The 19,318-nt window shown below is 30.1% G+C and overlaps 1 protein-coding gene across 2 annotated transcripts in view; it reads left to right on the plus strand.

The window, feature by feature from the left end:
* The window catches only part of LOC123299555 (atypical protein kinase C), a 143,984-nt gene that overhangs the window by 118,689 nt on the left and 5,977 nt on the right, over positions 1-19,318 (plus strand). For both annotated transcript variants that reach the window (XM_044881780.1, XM_044881779.1), the window contains exon 3: positions 18,315-18,365. In XM_044881780.1, the coding sequence (XP_044737715.1) occupies positions 18,315-18,365 (51 nt within the window). The remainder of the gene's footprint in view (positions 1-18,314; positions 18,366-19,318) is intronic.

The following is a 19,318-nucleotide window of genomic DNA, read 5'->3' on the forward strand; positions in this document are numbered from 1 at the left end:
TGCCAATATATATGTTTTAGTGTTTACTGACCGAAAACTTTTATATATCTTTTCGTGTATGTTTGTAAGTTTTTAAATAAATGAAACAAATATTCAACAAACAGTAAACTTAACCAACTTTTTTAACTATAAACGGAGAAAAAATTGTTTTCTCTAGGTCACATACACACATACATACATACTACCTACAAATAAATCCAACTTACAAAGATTAATATGGAGACTAGTTTCAACCTTATTAGAGTTAACATCTATTTGTGAAATAAATAAAAGTGACATAACAATCAAAATTATTAATTATTAAAAACATATTTTTATACAACTAAAATAAATACTTAAAATACTAGTTTGAGTTCAACTAACACATTCTGCTCACCAATGGTGAGTAGAAAGACATATGTGAAAGATCTAATATTAATATCGTGTAAAAAATATATATATTGCATTCATCTCCATAATGTCTAATCATATCCAAACAAACACCCAATCTACATCAACAACATCCACCATGAATAATCAACAAACAACATCACAAAATAAAATATCATACGCCAGGACCGTATCAAAAAATTTTATCCCCACTTATCCAAAAAAAGATCAAGCTATTGTAATTAATGCAATTGAGAATACACCTTTAGAAGAGTATATAAACGTACTAAGCCAACATATAAACCCCAACAAAATATTATACATTTCCAGAATATCAGGAAACCGAATATGTATATATCTGAAATCCAAACAAGACGCGAACCATCTAACGGAAAATATAAAATCAATTAAAATAAACAATACAATTATAACAATAAAAAGCTACGTCACACCATCTCATCGTTTAGTTCTATGGGTACTACCTACGATGCCGAATAACATTATCTTAAATAAACTGGAATCACTAGGCATAAAACCGCTATCAAGCATATACAATATCTCTGCTGGATTTAACAATCCGAACCTAAACCATATTCAAACATTCAGGCGTTTTCTATTCATAAGTGCAGACCATCCTGAAATCCCTCAAACATTAGAAATATCTTATGAAAATGAAACATACAATATTTACACATCAATTGATGAGATTAGATGCGCGAACTGCAACAAATTCGGACATACAACCGAATCATGCAAAAAACCTAAACCCCACGTAGAAGACAGCACTGTAAACTTAAATAATCAAAATTCAAACGTTAATACACCACAAACAAATGACACAACTAATATACAACAAATAGAAATTAATACACAACAACCTACAACACCCAACAACACTGATTTACAAATACAAACTAACACTACTTCACCAAAAAGTATTTCAAATGAAATGAACAAAAAAAGACTACATTCTAGTAGTCATGATTCAGAAACCGATACTAAATCTTTCCCTGAAATAATATCTATTCCCCAAAAAAAACAATCAATCGAACAACACAATAAATTATTAACAAAATCTCAACAATCTACAACACATGAGACAGAATTACAACTAACTACACCATCACCTCTGAAATCAGTTCAACCCTCAAAATCCGATACATGCCCAGAAACACAATCAACAGAATCCAACATCGCTACAAATTATACAAAAACAAACAAAAAACATACACTATTGGAAAACATAGAAATGTTTAAGCAACCAATGCTGAACGAACCCAGCAAATACATTTTGGACTATGAAACTTTTAAAAATTTTATCACAGACACCCACACCAAACAAAAAATAGCCTCAATTGTAAAAAAGTACAATACAAACCCAGAGCATATAATAAACTTAATCGACACACTGTACACATTTACACCGAAAAATCGATCTGTAAAAATGGCGATGACAAAATTAAAAAACAGACTACTAAAAATTAATGACAATTCGACTGACTCGGACAGCTCCACCTAACAGCGAAAAATGTCATACACAGCTAACGGTGAAACATATTCTTCTAGATTGCACTAAATATCAACAAATAAGAAATGAAGTAAATCTTCCAAATCATCTTCAACAGCTTCTTGGAGACAGCCAACACAACATCAAACTGCTACACAAATTCTTAAAAAAATCAAATCTTATTAACAAAATATAAAAGTAAAAAGTAATATCTGGACTTACCTATAATTATAGCCAATAATAGACAATTTCAAATACATACCAAATCATGTAAATAAATAGATTCTAAGTTTATATTTTACACTGTGTAATGACCATGATGTTAACACAGTATAAAAAAAAAAAAAAAAAAAAAAAAAAAAAAAGATTAATATAAAAATTTTTCTTTTCTTGAGAAATTGTTATTAAAAGTTGTGTAAGGTTTTTTTTTTCAATTATTTTTTAAAGGTTAATGTGCGCCTTAAAGCCCTTTTCAAAAAATGTAAGTGAAAAAGCTATAGTATTATATTTTATACGAAATATTCTGTTAATATAGTTACCTCACTACAACTACAATACCTTAACCAGAGTCATTTCTGTTCAACAATAAAATTGATTAACTTTGTATTATTATATTCCAACAAGGAAACGATCAATAATTTTGGTCTTTATTTTTTTAAACTCAGAACAAATACATCAATTTTCCGTTCGTGTTTGAAAATTTCTGACAAATTTTTTTCTAGAATTAAAAATCTTGTCGAAAACACAATCTCTATTATGATCTCCGTGTAAATGATCCGATTATATAAGTTCGACACGGTCAGTCGACTTCAAATTTTTATGGTAATTATATTATCCTTAATAATTACAAACCAAATTTAGAATTTTCTGATAATATGCCCATTACAACCACATTAAGGTTTTATATAAGGTGAAATATGAAAGGAAAGCAAATTTATTGTATTCATATAAATGATCAAATATTGTTAAGTGTAAATTGGCAAATATAATAACAATAATATTTCTATAAGTAAAATTTATGAGACTGGTTCTACCACTTTAAAACGATATGAAATGAAAATTTATTTGCTATCTCTATCACACTTATCAATATTTCAATATAAATAAATCAAATTTAAATGTCATTATTATTAGAAAAGTATATAATTTGATTTATATATTCGTATTCAAAAACGTTATTTAAACATAACTAGATATACCTATATATCCATATTTCTCTTTCTTCCCTGACCCCTCTCATTTATTTCGTTGGTTGTTTGAAGTATTTATTATTTCGTTGAATGTTCGACATTCTTGCGTTGGAAGTTAAACTTCCACCTAAAAGAGTAGGCTTGCATGGAATATTTTCACCAATACATTAAATTAAAGTCTTTGAATAAGTGTGGAATAGTAGTTTAATGCAAGTGAAATTTATAAAATCTTAAAAATCCCCGACAAACGGCTACGAATCCCTAAACTCGCACTGGAAACACAGCTAAGAACACTGTCCATTAAATCTCTTTTCAAACGGTACAATACAAATCGGTTCATTCGTTTAGACGCTACAATGAGGCAAATGGGGTTTTCGGGAGTTGAAAATACAAGAGTGTAAGAAATTAAGAAAGTGAATAAACAAACATTTAGCTTATTTCAAAATATGATAAGAAGTGTTTTTCAAAATATCTTTAGAATCGATCCAAAATAAAAGGTTTTCGTCCAGAATTTTAAGCGTTATCACAACCAATCGTTAAATGAACACCATCAAGTTTTCTTCGAATTCGGTAGTTTTTAGGCGTGTCAAAATATCGTATCGTAAAGAGCAGTTGATTTTAGATCAACTCTCGAAAACAATTGTTTTTTGGGAAAAATGACCACAACTTTGAGCCTCTCCCGAACCTCTTGCTTAGAATTTTTTTTCCAAATAACATCAATAACAAAATTTGGAAAATTTCGATAAAAGTGAAAAATGTCATCCCAATAATGGATGATTCATTTTACCGTGTTTTTTGAGTGAATTAAGATTTTTGAACTTACATTCGAAATGCAAAATTCAATATAGCTCGAGAAAGATCGTCCACTGGATGATTGGGAGAAGAGTTTATGAATAACATAATCGTTTCGACATTTCTTCAGGATCGTTCCGAAATGAAAACGTTGCTGGGAGAAAAAAGGAGCGCAATTTTATATCTCGGTTTTACTTATTTTTACAAATTTCTCACCCCGATTCATTCTTGTTACTTATAACCAGAAAGATCGTAGGTATAACAAAACTATAAAATTGAATATTCAACGTGTTTTTTGTCTCATCATTTAATTTTTTTTTTTAAATCAATCGTAGTAATTTCAATACACAGATACAATATCTACACCGACAATAAATACTGTTTTTTATTATCTCATTTATTTTATTACAGCCATAAATGATTTTCTAAGTGATTGATAAAATTAACTTCGAAAGATAGATACGATTTATTATATTCGAGTTTCATATATAATACATAATATATTTTTTATACGATTTTTATGTTTCAAATTACATTAATTGGTTCACATATATTATTTTACCTCTGCATACAATGCTATAGTCGTATCATTTCGGCTGGTCCATTTATTTGTAAACACACGTTAAACAACTTTTTTTCAACAAGTGTCATCCTGATTTTCCCATCGCTTCCACTATATTTGATATACATTAATCTATAATGGATAATTGCTCGTTTTGTACCAATCAAAAAATAACTTTTAGAGTTTGATGGAGAAGACATCATGTTCGGATATCAGATTGGACCAAGTTCTTCGGGTTGCTATAATAGCCAATTAAGATTCTAAACGGGACACTTTCTCATAAAAAACTAACTATTCAAGCTCGTTCAAGCTACTACAGATAGTCTCATGTATGAGTGACTCGAACAAAATTGTTTTCTACTTTTTAGGCCAAGAAAAGCTTGCCCTTTAAAAAGTAATTTTTTAGTTAAATTTTTATTTACAATCTATTTTGGTTTCATTATCTTACTATCTGATTCAATTTACCAATAAGTTTGATTCTGCATTAAATCTGCATAAAAAAGTTTACATATGAAAATTTCCAACTAGATTTTTCTTCATAATCAATGAAAATATTTGGTTACTAGATCACTATGCTATATATTCTCCATCATTTAGTACACATGTTTAGCATAATGAGATCCAACAAAACAACATACTTACATTTAAATTGTCTATATCACCGTATCACGTATTTACGTACTGCTGAATGTTGTTTTGGGTAAAATTTGTTGGCAAGCTATAGCACATACTATTCTTGTTTGTGTTGGAATGAGACAGACAACATTCGGTGTAAATCTTGTTTGAATATTAACAAGGCGTATTCCGTAGTACATGTTAAGTACACAATCACTATTACATTTAAATTATTTTGTTGAATATCCGATGTTGGATACCTTCGGATACCATATCCTACAAATTTTAAGATCGAACTTGTTGAAATTTTTGTAACTATGTTCCTTATCGAACGATATTTGTTTGCTGGTTGGAAGTTAAAACCAAAAAATCTGCAACAGGCACCAAAACCCGACATCTAGGTTACCTAGGAAACTAAAACTTTTTCAGTCGATCCAGGTTGCCATGAATTTTGAGAAAATGCAAAAATATTTTTATAACTGTCAATTTGTATTTTTTGTCAAAATTTTATGTTTTATAATTTTAAAAAATTGAGTTGTTAAAGTTATCAGAAGTTAAAGAAAACATTTTCCACATAAGTGGAAAAAGTAAGAAGACTATCGTTAATTTAACAACGGGTTTCCCTTCTCGTATTCATAATATACGACTACAGAAAACAAGCTTTAGTTTAGATAATGATGCCTATAACATCATATAATCATCATATCAAACCGAAAATTTCCTCAATAACCTACTAGGACAGATGCCAAAATTATCTTTAAAAACTGCTTTATACAATTTTTATCTATAAAGTGATTTACGTTGTTTTTAAAAAAAAAAAAAGTCTTGTGTCTATGCGACATATTTCCGTGCTTTCCATTCTTAAATTGGCACAAAAAATTTAGATACTATTCATGATTATAACAAAGTGGTTAAAAATTGAAACCATCTTAAATTAACCTAAAAGTATATTTTTTTCTAAACACATTGCTAGCGAATATTTTCGATAAAATTTTTTTTAAATATGCATTCTGATAGCTCTTTAAGAATAAATCTAAAATCTTCACGAACACGAAAACTTCAAGCTTTAGGACTTGAGATATGGTATCTAAAATGCAAGCAAAGGCAATAAAACTGAAATGTCGTAATAAACCCATCTCATTCTCTAAGCTCTTGCCGACAAACTACTGCTTTTTCTGTTTCTTAGAAAACTTACAGTGAAGATGTCGAAAATTTAATTCCAATGCATACTTGTTTATGTTTTCATTCGGAGGCGTTTTGAAAACGTTATCCCCTTCCCAAGGATTTCTATATAACGCAAAATATCAACGCCTCTTAAAAAGTATTAACTGGCAGTGAAATAAGGCAACAGTGCAACAAGGCTTTTAAAGGAACTGCCACAATGAGCAAGGAAGAAGAAACAATGAGTCGTCATATTCTTTAACATTGTCCATCTCTTGTCGACCTCGAAAACTTGACGACTTCTTGGAGTCGAAGTTTGTCGACATCAAATCTCTTCGACTCCTTGTGAGGCGATCTTTGGTTATCACGATGGATTTTATGATCTAAGTGTGTTCCTGGACAGCAACTAAAACCAAGCCTATCCATGACATATTTAAAAATTTTTACGAGCCATGCGGTATGTAAATGAAATGTCAGCTTGGCTAAGATAAGGGTTCAAACAGCAACCAAATGTCGTAAATCTTCATAATTTTTTTTACGTCATAATTTATGAATTGAATTTCAATCTTGTGTTTGGTGTTATGTTTTTTATATATAAGTCTAGGGCCATACGTAGTATTTGACAATTATATCAGAACTGCAAGTTCAAACAAAACATAATCCATACTATCAAGAAGCAAAAAATTTGGTCTGGTGGAAGAAAAAATTCTAAAAAAGATTACGCTGTTTGCATTTTTTCAGCTGGTGCAGAACATAACCTAAAAAAATCGAAAAAAATTTTCGCATTTATAAAAATAAAAAGTGATAAAAGAAATTTTTTGTCGCCGCACATGAAAACACAATCATTTACGAAGAATTTAAGCCCCGGATCGTTTCTCTAAGGCAACTCAAACCTGGGCAATGATTGATTTTCCAAAAATGCTCGTTTTCTACTCGTCAGGTAGCCTTTTGTGTTAATTACTAAAAGTTATAATAAAGATTGAACCGTTTACAGCAAAAACAGAAAACGTCCAGTGTCATTAGGTAGATTTTTCTATTCTCTAAAAGTTTCTCGCACCAGCTGGAAACATTAAAAAAAAAGCTATCTTTCTTAAAATTTCTTGCAACAAACTCTCAAATTTCCAACCATTCTAAAATGACTATCAAATATAACGCTTGAAGCTCTAGACCAATAATGTGATTACTTCTTAGGTGATGTTAGTACTCTTGTTGTTGTGGTTTCAAAAAGGCAACCACAACGAATTAATAATGTAACAAAAACAAATGATATTTTCCTGATGAACAAAAACTCGCATGGATAACCAACCACCTCTGTGTATACTAACTACTATTTAGAATATAATATCGAGTTGACTGATGTCGAAAATGAACGAACTATGGTGGCGCCGGGTCAAGGTCAGGTCAGGGTTATATCAGACGGGGCGTGTCAACTATCGCCTACATGCATGTATACTGTGTGAGTGTGTTTATTATCATCGTGGTGTGCGCCTACATAGAGGATTATCTATCCTAGTGTATTCCTATAATATGGTTGGTGGTGACTACCTCCTTCGATAACTATTCACTTTATGGAAAGTTATTGTCTTCACATCGAAAGTCGAAATAGAAAATTTTGTAATATCGTGTCTTTTTTATTTCTTAACAAAAAAGTATCGTAAAACAAAACCCAGTTTTTAACCCCCAACTAAAAAAAGGGGTAGGTGCTATAAGTTTGACCGCTGTGTGTGTGTGTGTGTCTGCTTGTCTGTGTTGTTTTGTTTGAAAAGTAATTTAATGGAGCATGTTCTTAGCTATGTTTCATCATAGATTTATATTAACTTTTTTCCTCAGTTTAGGATTGTACTCTGTACTCTAGAGTACAATGGGCAAACGTGGCTAAGAGAAGCCACTAAGACTTCTGTAACTAACATACGAGTAAGACAGTGATACGCTAACCAGTGTCAGCCAATAATACGAGTAAGACATAGAGACAACATTTTTTTTCTACCTATCTCATTACTATTAGAGAAACGTAGATAGGTGAAGAATCGTATACCTGTCTCGCTCCCTCCGCCTCTATGAGCAATGCGGACTTGCATAAAGAGACACACAATAAACTTTATGGCACACAATAAACTTATAACAATGGTAACTTTGACGTAAAATAACTCGCCTGCTCTAGAGTTCATATCCACCACGTATTAGTACTTATTGTGGTGTCATGAGGTGGTGTGAACATTATTCAGAAATAAGTACAAGCACTCAACAACAACGAAACAATAATAACACCTTGAATGAAAACGTTTATGACATCATATAAGAATACAGTACTTGTCGTAATCTTATTATTTGATATAGAGACAGACGGCTGGATGGCGAACGAATCTCTTTCTATTATATAATTTTAAAATATGTTCTCTTTGCTAGGAAAAAGGTGTTGCTTCTTTTTGTTGCCAGCCGTATTACATTTCGTTAATATATTTCAGCTTTGTTATAAATACTACTTAATCAGTTTAATAATAGTGAATAGTTTTACACCTATATAATAATAATGGGGTTTAACCTCCGTTTCTCTGGCTTATGCCTATAACAGAGGCCACCCGCATCATTATTTGTTAATCTTTATTTATTTAACTACATTCGTATATATACAATTACATTTTATGATGTGGGTGGAATCGGTTACTTCGTTCTTATCCAAGCGACGACAATGTGATCAATTCTACCGCCTCCATTAATTATAATTTGTTCACACTGCCGCTGCTTGAATTCGAACCCGCAACTTCCCAGTGAGTAGCCAAACGATCAAAGACAACTGAGCCTTAGACCGCTCGACCACCGAGCCGGCTTAATTATATTAATAGGTGTAAAGAGGAGGGGCTTAAAGGGCTTAAAAGAAGGCAGTTTCAGTTTTCGACTAACATGAGGCAAATTTCAGTGTGATGATTATTTCAAGAGATACAGGATTTTAAATATGGATGTGTCAATATTTTTTGCTTGGGAATATCTTGGTCCAAAAGGCTCGTACGGGAATTTTTTATTTCTCCTTTTCCAGAAAAGTAAACAATCTTTCGAGTAGTCTTAACAAATTTGTTGTAAAATTTTGGTTCGCTTGTAAACTTCAATTTTAGCAACCTTCCAACCCTTCGTACAAAGTAGGAAGGGGTGATACAAATTTTTGAGGATTAACTGATTCCAAAAGTTTTTAAATGAGCTTTTGCGGATTTAAATTGGATTATTTTTCGCAAAGATGGAATTGTTTGAAATCATCGTAAAAGTTTGTGTTTTTAAAATTGTTTTTAAATAATTTTGATGAGAATAATTCAAGGCGAGATATAGAGTCTTCTAATAAAATATTTTCAGGACACTCCATATATATAGTCAATTCACAGTATATATTTCTTATATTTGATTTCAATTCAAAAACACAATAATAGTACAAGTAAAATAGTTTTATTATATCAAAAACATTTAAATTACAAAACTGTTGACCCGTATATTTTAAATAAATGTTCAATTCCATTCCATTCCTATAGTCTATTGATTATATTACTTACTTTGTACTTGTGTGTACTCACTTACTATTATTATAAGTTTAACAACAGAAGAGATGCTAGCTTTAGCAGTGTACACTTGAATGCATTCGAACTATAAACTCACAATTATATGTTCATAAAGCTAGAATACCAAACAAGAAGAAAATACTATCAAATTAATTGTGATATGCCCATTGGCTTTATATTAATTATGTAAAATTATTGTAACCAGTCTGGTTAACAAATTCCAATTGGTGAAATATAGAAATAATGGTCGTTTAAATACGTGCGATGATAGTGCCAGAAGCATTTTTCAGTACATAAATAATTGCAAAAGTTATAAACAATTAAAGATGAAAAAAAAGGTATTTCTTTTTTCGCCAATACTTCATAAAATATTACTATTTAAGAAATTTAAAAAAAGCTTCTATGAGCGGAGGAGATTTCCAATAAAAAACTACCACTCCCGGAAGTCTATCTCCATTATTTATAATTTTAATTTAACGCTTAAAATAGGTTCTTTGGTTTTGCGTCATTTTTAGATTGTTGTAATATCGCCAAGAACGAGTATCTCACACTAAATAAATTTTTAGGATATTAAATATTAATTTAAAAATTTAATCCAATTAGTCTACAGAACGGATGACAAAAATACGTTGTTATAGAACAAAACAAGCCAAGAAACATAGCGTTTTTTGTCTACGGCTAAATTAACCGAAAAAATTCGCAAAAATAAAAAAACGGTTTTTTACGATTAAAAAAAGAAGTTGACGTGCAATGCAAAAAAATTAAATGGGGATCTCAAAAGATCCCCAAAAAAAAACCTATCGATGGACGTCTGGTAAGTCCGATTTGGATGCGTAGGTGTCGAGAAAATTTGAAAAAATAATCGAAAATAGTCGTTTTTACATTTGATTATAACGTTTTTTCTTTTTCGATTTTAAAGTTAATATTTAGTGAAGTTATGAGTAATAGGTTCACAAATCTTTAGTTTTTTTTTTGGCAAAAAATTTTGAAAATTTTACTAATTTTCGCAATTTTTTTAAAAAGGACACCTTTTATAAAAACTTTCCTCTTGGTCGTGGGACAACGGTAAAATTATGTACAAAAATTTTATATTTTAAAACAATTTCGAAAATGCCTCGAAAACTACTCATTAAATCGGCCTTTACGATAATTACAGAGTGATCCATTAGGTTTTTCGCATACATATTACATTGTGCATAGTAAATTTCTCTTTTCTTTTATTTTCATTCCTGTATTTTTACAAATGGACACATAATACATAAACCACAAAAACAGACTAAAACTAGATCATATTTGCCTTGATAACTATGACATGTTTATATTCGAACACATTTAATTCTATGTTGAACATAGAAAGTGTGAAATCAAACAAAAGGAATATATGATACCAACCACATCTTATTCTATAAAGGTGGTAAAAGATGTCATTAATATACAAACATGTCGTTATCATACGAGGATAGGATGTTAGAATTAATAATGGGTAATTATGAATGATTTTACAAATTGGAATGCATCCTTATGTGGATTGGCGAAAACATTTGCTTCATAAAGAACTGAGTTGATAGACTTTGAACTCTCCTTAAAGCCATTAAGATTTATATAATTATAAAATTACGAAAAATAATAAATAATCGTGTTTTGTATTTTCCGCTTTTTTGTCTGCTTTCCTCTTGTATTTCGATCGGTAGAAATTTTGTATTTATAAATTAATATAATTACCGTTGAGATAAAGTAATGAAAACCGCAGGACGTAAGTAAATACGGTAGTTGCCTGATGCCGAATTTGACTTGATATCATGACAAAATTTGAAAGTGAAATTAAAATTGATTAAAAATGAAGAAGTTATAAGCTTTTAGCAAAACAAAGTTGGTGATATCGGACAATGACGCCACCCACTAACCTTCACTTTTCTGCCCGTGTATTAAGAATTCTTCACCTGAAATGATAAAAAAAATAACCAACAAGCCTATTGGTCAGGAGTTCCGTAAATTATCCCCTACATACACAAAAAAAAAAATCAATAATTTTTATTCCCTGATTATATTCTTGTAATTAGAATCATTTATTTGAACCCATCGCAATTAAATGCTAATAGTTAACAACTACTGTTACACACATACATACATTTTCACAAAACAAATAGAAGGTGTGGTTGCAAACTAATTTAGCACGTCCGCGAGATAATAGACGCGCAAATCTCACAATGATTCGTTCGTTTGGTATGGTCGATGCACAATGTATAATGAGGTTTTGGTTTTCTATATATACGTATAAAGTACCTACATATTATATCTAGTCTTTCGTATCCAAATAATATCTATGAATAATTTTCTTCAATATTCCATGCTCGATGTCCTGTTAGAGCCTTCTTAAATTAATACAACTTTGGGTTGCAAAGCAGTATTTTAACATTAATTTGTCATTAAAAATGATAATCAAATAATGCAAATAACCACGGCAATCGATTGGTTGCAAAGTAGTTTCTAACTGGTTTGTTTTGCTAAAAGGAGATAGATAGTCAACCTTTGAATGCAATCTTTGATTGCTTATAACTTATTCGTTTTTTAATCAATTTTAATTTCACTTTGAAATTTTGTCATGGTATCAAGTCAAGTTTTACATTTTAATGGGTAATATAGCCAAATCGACATCAGGATTATCCCTTATTAGAAGGAAACGTAAAGGCAGATCCTCTGGCACTATGCAGTTCTTGCTATGAGAAGACTTACAAACATTAGTAGATCATTCTTTGATTATCAATTCGAGTTTTCTCTGATGTACTTAAACAGCTTGAAATAGTTCAACGAGTAATTGCTACTTCGCGGATATTCGCTGCCTTAAATACAGTTTTTATAATGGAAACTTTGCTGATATTCGTCTAAAATCTTTAGTCAACGTTTTCACTCATTGCCAGTTACTTTATTATTTTCGATTTAACAACAATTCAATCAATTATCCCCCTCCCTCAACTATGAAAATTCATAAAAGATAAACGTATATATTTTCTCACCTCCGTGCGGAAACGGTCAACTTACTGCCCACTGTGTCAAAGTGAAAAAAGAAGAAAGTTGTCACTTTCCGCATCCGTCGTACACACTTCGGGAGCAAGTAAAGAATGTCTCAAAGGGCGAGGGCCTCGGGCGATTGTGTAATATAATTTTACATTTTTTCGGTGGGTTTACTATCATCTCATTTTTATATATTGTATTTGTATGTTTTACCATAATTACTGTACTATGTATATATACTATAACTAGCGTTAGACAATGCCGCTAGGTGAATAGTCTACATGCATATGCATATCTCATAAAATTTCATCTCATTTTCATTTAATGAGATGAAATAATAAGAAAAATAGAGACTGTACAATGTTCAGATTAGCAATGATTTTATACCGTGCAGATTAGTAACTATTATCATCGTTAATTATTCTTCTACAAGACACCTTCGAATTTATAAATCCGAGCAAAAAGTCCCAGCTCGTATTTTACGGTACGAAGAAGTGGCTATTATTTGTTAGGGTTCTGTACCCGAAGGGTAACCAACGGATTCCTATTACTAAGATTCTGTCCGTCTGTAAGCTTATTTGGTAAGGAGCAAAAATTTTTTTCCAATTTTACTTATTTTATTTGTACTTCCCTATTCCTCAATTTCGAAAATTGTCGCTCTGCCATAAACCTATGTGTCCTATGAGAGAAAAAGGCCGCACATCAATTCAAACTCAGGAGCTTAGTTACCACACGGCAGAAACTTAGGGTTCATATAATTTTTGACGTGCCATATCTTACACAATATTTTGCCAATTAATTATCTTGCACTAAATATATTTATCCTCTAAATTTAATTTACTTCATCAATCAATAATGATAATGGTAATTAACATTATATCATCATCATAGATATGTTCGCTGTTTGTTGCTTTGTTTGCTATTAATTCTTATTCCGTATACACTCTCTGTATATTAATTGAAAATTTGAAATATTTTAGTTAATGACACCATAATAATAGGTCTTCCATTAAGAGTGTTTAATAAGTTGGATATGAGTTGGATTTGGACGGTATCATCTATGATATTGTTTGTGTTTATTTTTAAGGACACTGGATCCTTACGTTTCGCTGACGTGCGATATTGTCTGATTGATTTAATATTTGTTACCAAGTATGAATAGTCAACTTACATTTACGATTTGAGATAAATCACGTTATAGACAGTTAGCTGAAACTGAGCATTCGTTTTGAAAAAAGTTTGCATCATGCGTTGCTCCATGAGTTTTGGCCAATATTAACTATACATGACGCTAACCAGTGACTGTCTATAGACAACTGTTATAGACAGTTAGCTGAAACTGAGCATTCGTTTTGAAAAAACTTTGCATCATGCGTTGCTCCATGAGTTTTGGCCAATATTAACTACATGACACTAACCAGTGACTGCCCCCATTTGTCTGATCATACGAATCACACAAAATGGCCTAAAATACAATTTTCAAGTAAAAAAAAAAATTAATAATATCTCCCACATAAGTCATTGAATTTAAGTTTAAACTTTAGACACTCTTTATGGAAAACAATTTATAATACAGTATTAAACATTTTATTGAAAGATGATTATGACTGATGGCCCATATATTATTATATGTATATATTGTTAATTAACTTGATTAAAATATTTGGAACTTAATTATATTTTACATTAAATGGGAAAACATATTAACAAATTACTACTCATTTCTATGGTAAGCCTCAAAAGTCTCGCATTAGAAAAACACAGTAATGTAGAGGTGTAACTAATATAAAATGACTGTGCGTTAAACTTTAACAACTTAACCTCCTCAACTTTCAATGATTCAAAAATCAGAAGTGATTTGAAATAGAAAACAAATAAGTCAACTTTAAACAGTACAAATGAAAGTTTTATTTGTATTTTACATGAAAACAAAAGCACATTTTGCTTGCCTTTTGATCAGTAAACTTTGTCTTCATATAATTAGATACCAATATCAAAAAACCTGAAAGATGGTCCAAGATACATTATCAGCAAGTTACTACACTTTACCCTATAATAAATAATTCATATTATATTTTGATTAATTCTGTGATTATTTATTTAAAATTTGTTTATTTGTAAAGTATTCCATCATAAAACACGATATGGTAATGTATTCTAACATAATGATGATGTAAATATTATTAAATCAGTAAGATTAAATTATCTTGTATTTCTCTTTTTGTTATTGTTATTTGATGCTAATTTAATTACCATCCACTTCACTTCTTTTCACCTAGCAACAATACAACGTGTTTTATTCTTACTTTTATACATTTTATTAACCCCCGAATCAAAAAAAGGGATATTATAAGATAGATCACTATGTGTGTGTGTGTCTATCTGTCTGTCAGTGGCATCGTAGCGCCTAAACGGATGTACCGATTCTGATTTTTTTTGTTTTGTTTGAACGGTAATTTAATGGAGAGTGTTCTTAGCTATGTTTCAAGTGCGAAGAGCGAGTTTGGGATTCCGTACCCGAAACAACTAAAAAATAGGCCATGATAATCAAAATTGGTTCAGTTTGGAGAAGGCTCTAAGGAAAAAGAATGTTCTTAGATATGTTTCATGTACAAGTTTGAGGTTCCGCACCCGAAAAATTTGTCGGGTATTTTTAAAGTTTTGTAAATTTTACTTGTATGATGTACTTGTACATCATTGATTCAGAAATTCCAAAACTCAAAATGCATGCAAATTGTGTAATAATGTATTTGAAGCTATGTATTCTATCAAGAAATTTTTTCAGTAAAAACCTTTTCGTAAATGTTTCAAAATAAAAACTAGCTTAAACTATTCAGCTCTCAAAACAACAGGAAATGTTTTCGATTAGTTTTTAGTCATCAAAGCAAACTGGTGAGAACACCGAGAAAAATTAAAAGAGCATCATGAAACCCATTAGGATTCACCCAACAGAAGAGGTTGTGATGACACTTTTAAAATGAGTAATTAAAACAACTTTAAAATGAGTAAATGATTTAGTTCCTCAAAATTAATTAAAATATTAATAAGATAAGTATATTAATAATCTCTTAAAGAAATGAATACCACTTTCGTACCTGTTTTGGCTACTATTCCGAAACCTTTCTAATTTTTGATTCTCACATATCAAAAACGAAATACTAGAGATTTTATTTTGCTTGTCTGCTTCTAAACGGAAATTTGGCAATTTCTTTTATAAGCAGCAAGGCTTATTCTTAAACAGAAAATGTATATTTAGTCATGTCGCAAAATTTTCGATATTTTTTGTAACTGCATGTTATTAATAACACTTTAAAATATAATATTTAATCTTTAAATTCTTCTCATGAGCCTAAATAAGTAGGTATTATCTAGACATGCATCTTAAGAATTATATCACCTCAGTATGACAATCTGGAACTAAAAAAAATTAAAAATTAATAAATTGAAGAGAAACATTTTTCAATATTTTTTTTTTAAAAATACTTATAGATTTTATTATATATGTTTATAACGTTATGTTTTTTAAAGTATTACTATAATCGCATGGAATATGTGAGTGCGATTATTTATTTAATACAAAAAAAAAATTTAACTCTCCTCTACCATTCCGTTTTTACGCGTTTTATTTTTTTATTATCTTTTTTGTGTAGGATGTTTCATGAGAAATATCACTCGGATTTCAAAAATTGATCTTGTTCGATATTATTCAGCTTCCTAAGGATGTCAAGACAACGTGTACACAAATTTTTACTTGTTGAAAATAACTTCAAAAAATGTACGCCGGATATGACTATTAAGAAAATCATTTTCCCTTGCGTCAAGTAAAGCCATAGTAAAAGGTTTAAATTTTTTTCATCAGTCGCTGAATATATAGATGGATTGAGAATAGGGAATAATCCTGATGTCGAATTATCCATATTACCCATAAAAATGTAAAAATGTAAAACAAGATTTAATACCATGACAAAATTTGTAAGTGAAATTAAAATTGATTAAAAAACGAAGAAGTTATAAGCAATCAAAGATTGCATTTACAGGTTTTCCATCTTCTTTTAGCAAAACAAAGTTTTATATGTAATCTCTAGGGCGTTACCCGTATGACGTCACTAGTAATAGATTGGCTGATAAGTCCCCGGTCTGACACATAGATGGCGTCGCTAGTATTAAATGCATATTATTTTTATATAGTACCAACCTTCAAATGATTCGTGTCAAAATTTGACGTCTGTAAGTCAATTAGTTTGTGAGATAGAGCGTCTTTTGTGAAGCAACTTTTGTTATTGTGAAAAAAATGGAAAAAATGGAATTTCGTGTTTTGATAAAATACTGTTTTCTGAAGGGAAAAAATACAGAGTCCGGAAACTCATTATCAAGCCAAGTTTTTGCTTCCACTGTATTTTTTCCCTTCAGAAAACAGTATTTTATCAAAACACGAAATTCCTTTTTTTCCATTTTTTTCACAATAACAAAAGTTGCTTCACAAAAGACGCTCTATCTCACAAACTAATTGACTTACAGACGTCAAATTTTGACACGAATCATTTGAAGGTTGGTACTATATAAAAATAATATGCATTTAATACTAGCGACGCCATTTATGTGTCAGACCGGGGACTTATCAGCCAACCTGTTATGTATCTTCCTCTTTGTTTAATTAGGAATTTTAAACGTTTTTATCTTGCATACTAGTAAAGATTTTTCAAAATCGACTTCACTTTTCTATTCGTGATGTAAGAATTCTTCATCTGAAGTAATAAAAAAAATTTTGTCCGATCCCCTATTATATTAATCTTAACGGCCTGGAAACTGTCCGTGCAATTTCCTCAAACAATATCTACTGGAACACATTGTACATTTATTTACGTCAAATAAAAAACGCTTATAGCAAGTACATAAATACACACACTTTGGAGATTAAATTTATATTATAAAAAAAAAATATTTTTTTGACAGGGTATCCCGCAAAATTAATGCAGAGTGTATTTCTTGACTATTGTCTATATTAGCAGCTGTAAATTTCCAAAGTTGTCGATATTTAACATGTAAAGGATAGGAATCCATACTATTTAGACGACATTTTTCAAAATATCTAGTTCACGTTTTTGCTATAAAAAGTAACTTTGCAAGCAAAACTATATATATGTAAATAAGTAAATTAAAAAAGTGCTTTGAGCCTAAATAGAAATTCACTGTTTAGTTTACGAAAAAACAATAAACAAAGATTACTTTTTGGCGAATTTTTAGTCTAAACCAAAAGTGAACTGTATTCGTGAGACACCCTCTTTGTATAGACAAATTACACTCAGGAATAAAAAACACCTCTAGACATTATTTTTTGTATAATGTAATTGATTTTATTTTTTTGCGTACATAGTGCCTACTTACATGAAAATAAAGTAAAAAAAGCGAAAGAAAATTGAATTATATATACGATAATGTATTTTTTTAATTTTAATTTTATTTATTATATATTTTTAAGTGTAGGCTTTGTATTTACTTTTAAAAAATGTTAAATTGTTTTTGGAAAAATTTGATATTAACTTTGATTTTCTTTTTTGTTACAGTTTTTCCAAATGTTCCAGCCGCACCAGGAATGCCCTGTCAGGGTGAAGATAGTAAGTTCAATTTTTGATTATATACTTGTCTATTTTATAAGTCTGTTTTAATTCGAATGTTTAAAGTCTCAATCAGTAGAGAAGGACATTCATTTTTGAAACCTTGAATCCAAGATCCAAGGATACCGAAGCATACTGGCCCTAGAGAATGTTATAGTCTAGGGACCCCGGTATGTGTTAATCCGGCACTGAGTAACAATAATTAATATAAATTATTTAAATCACAAATGTATGTAATAAATAAACTACTCGTTTGTTCGCTCGTAATTGAGCAAACACGATTTGATTGACCACACACATACAGTTATACAGAACCAGATATCACATCCATATATAAATTGTAACATGAACCCTTTAAATAAAATAACGGTATACGTATAAATCTAAATGAGTTATTAATTACTAATTGAATGTGAATTAGATAAACATGTTTAGTTTAAATTCATATGTGTAGTTTATTTTTAATATTTGTAGCATTCCAAAGCCAAAGGAGGTTTAACCCACTGTAGGCCGGTATGCACACAGGAGTGTGAATAGAAATAACAATTACCATTAAAAATTATCCTTCTTATTCACAATAATGTCCCTAATGGCTTGAAAAAATATACCCAAATAAAAGTAGTTCCCCTTAAGAAAATTTTAAAAACTCGAAACAAAAATTTGACCTTGACGAAAACGTTGCCACAAGCGAAGATCTTTCTCAAATTTTCTAATAAGTCTTTGTAGTAACCATCTTTATGTCGACAAAATTGTAATATGATATTTGAAAATTTTATGCAGAGAACTGGAATGTTTTAAATATAGAAAATCAATTTTAATAAATGTTTCGATTCTATATAATGATGTATATGCCATAAATGCATAGAACATCTATTTATCCTACTATTTATGCAATCTATTTCTGATCTATTTGTGTTTACAGATGTAAATGAATTATTGTTTGAATATTATAA

The sequence above is a fragment of the Chrysoperla carnea genome, chromosome 5, assembly GCF_905475395.1.
Source record: "Chrysoperla carnea chromosome 5, inChrCarn1.1, whole genome shotgun sequence".
Classification (NCBI taxonomy): domain Eukaryota; kingdom Metazoa; phylum Arthropoda; class Insecta; order Neuroptera; family Chrysopidae; genus Chrysoperla; species Chrysoperla carnea.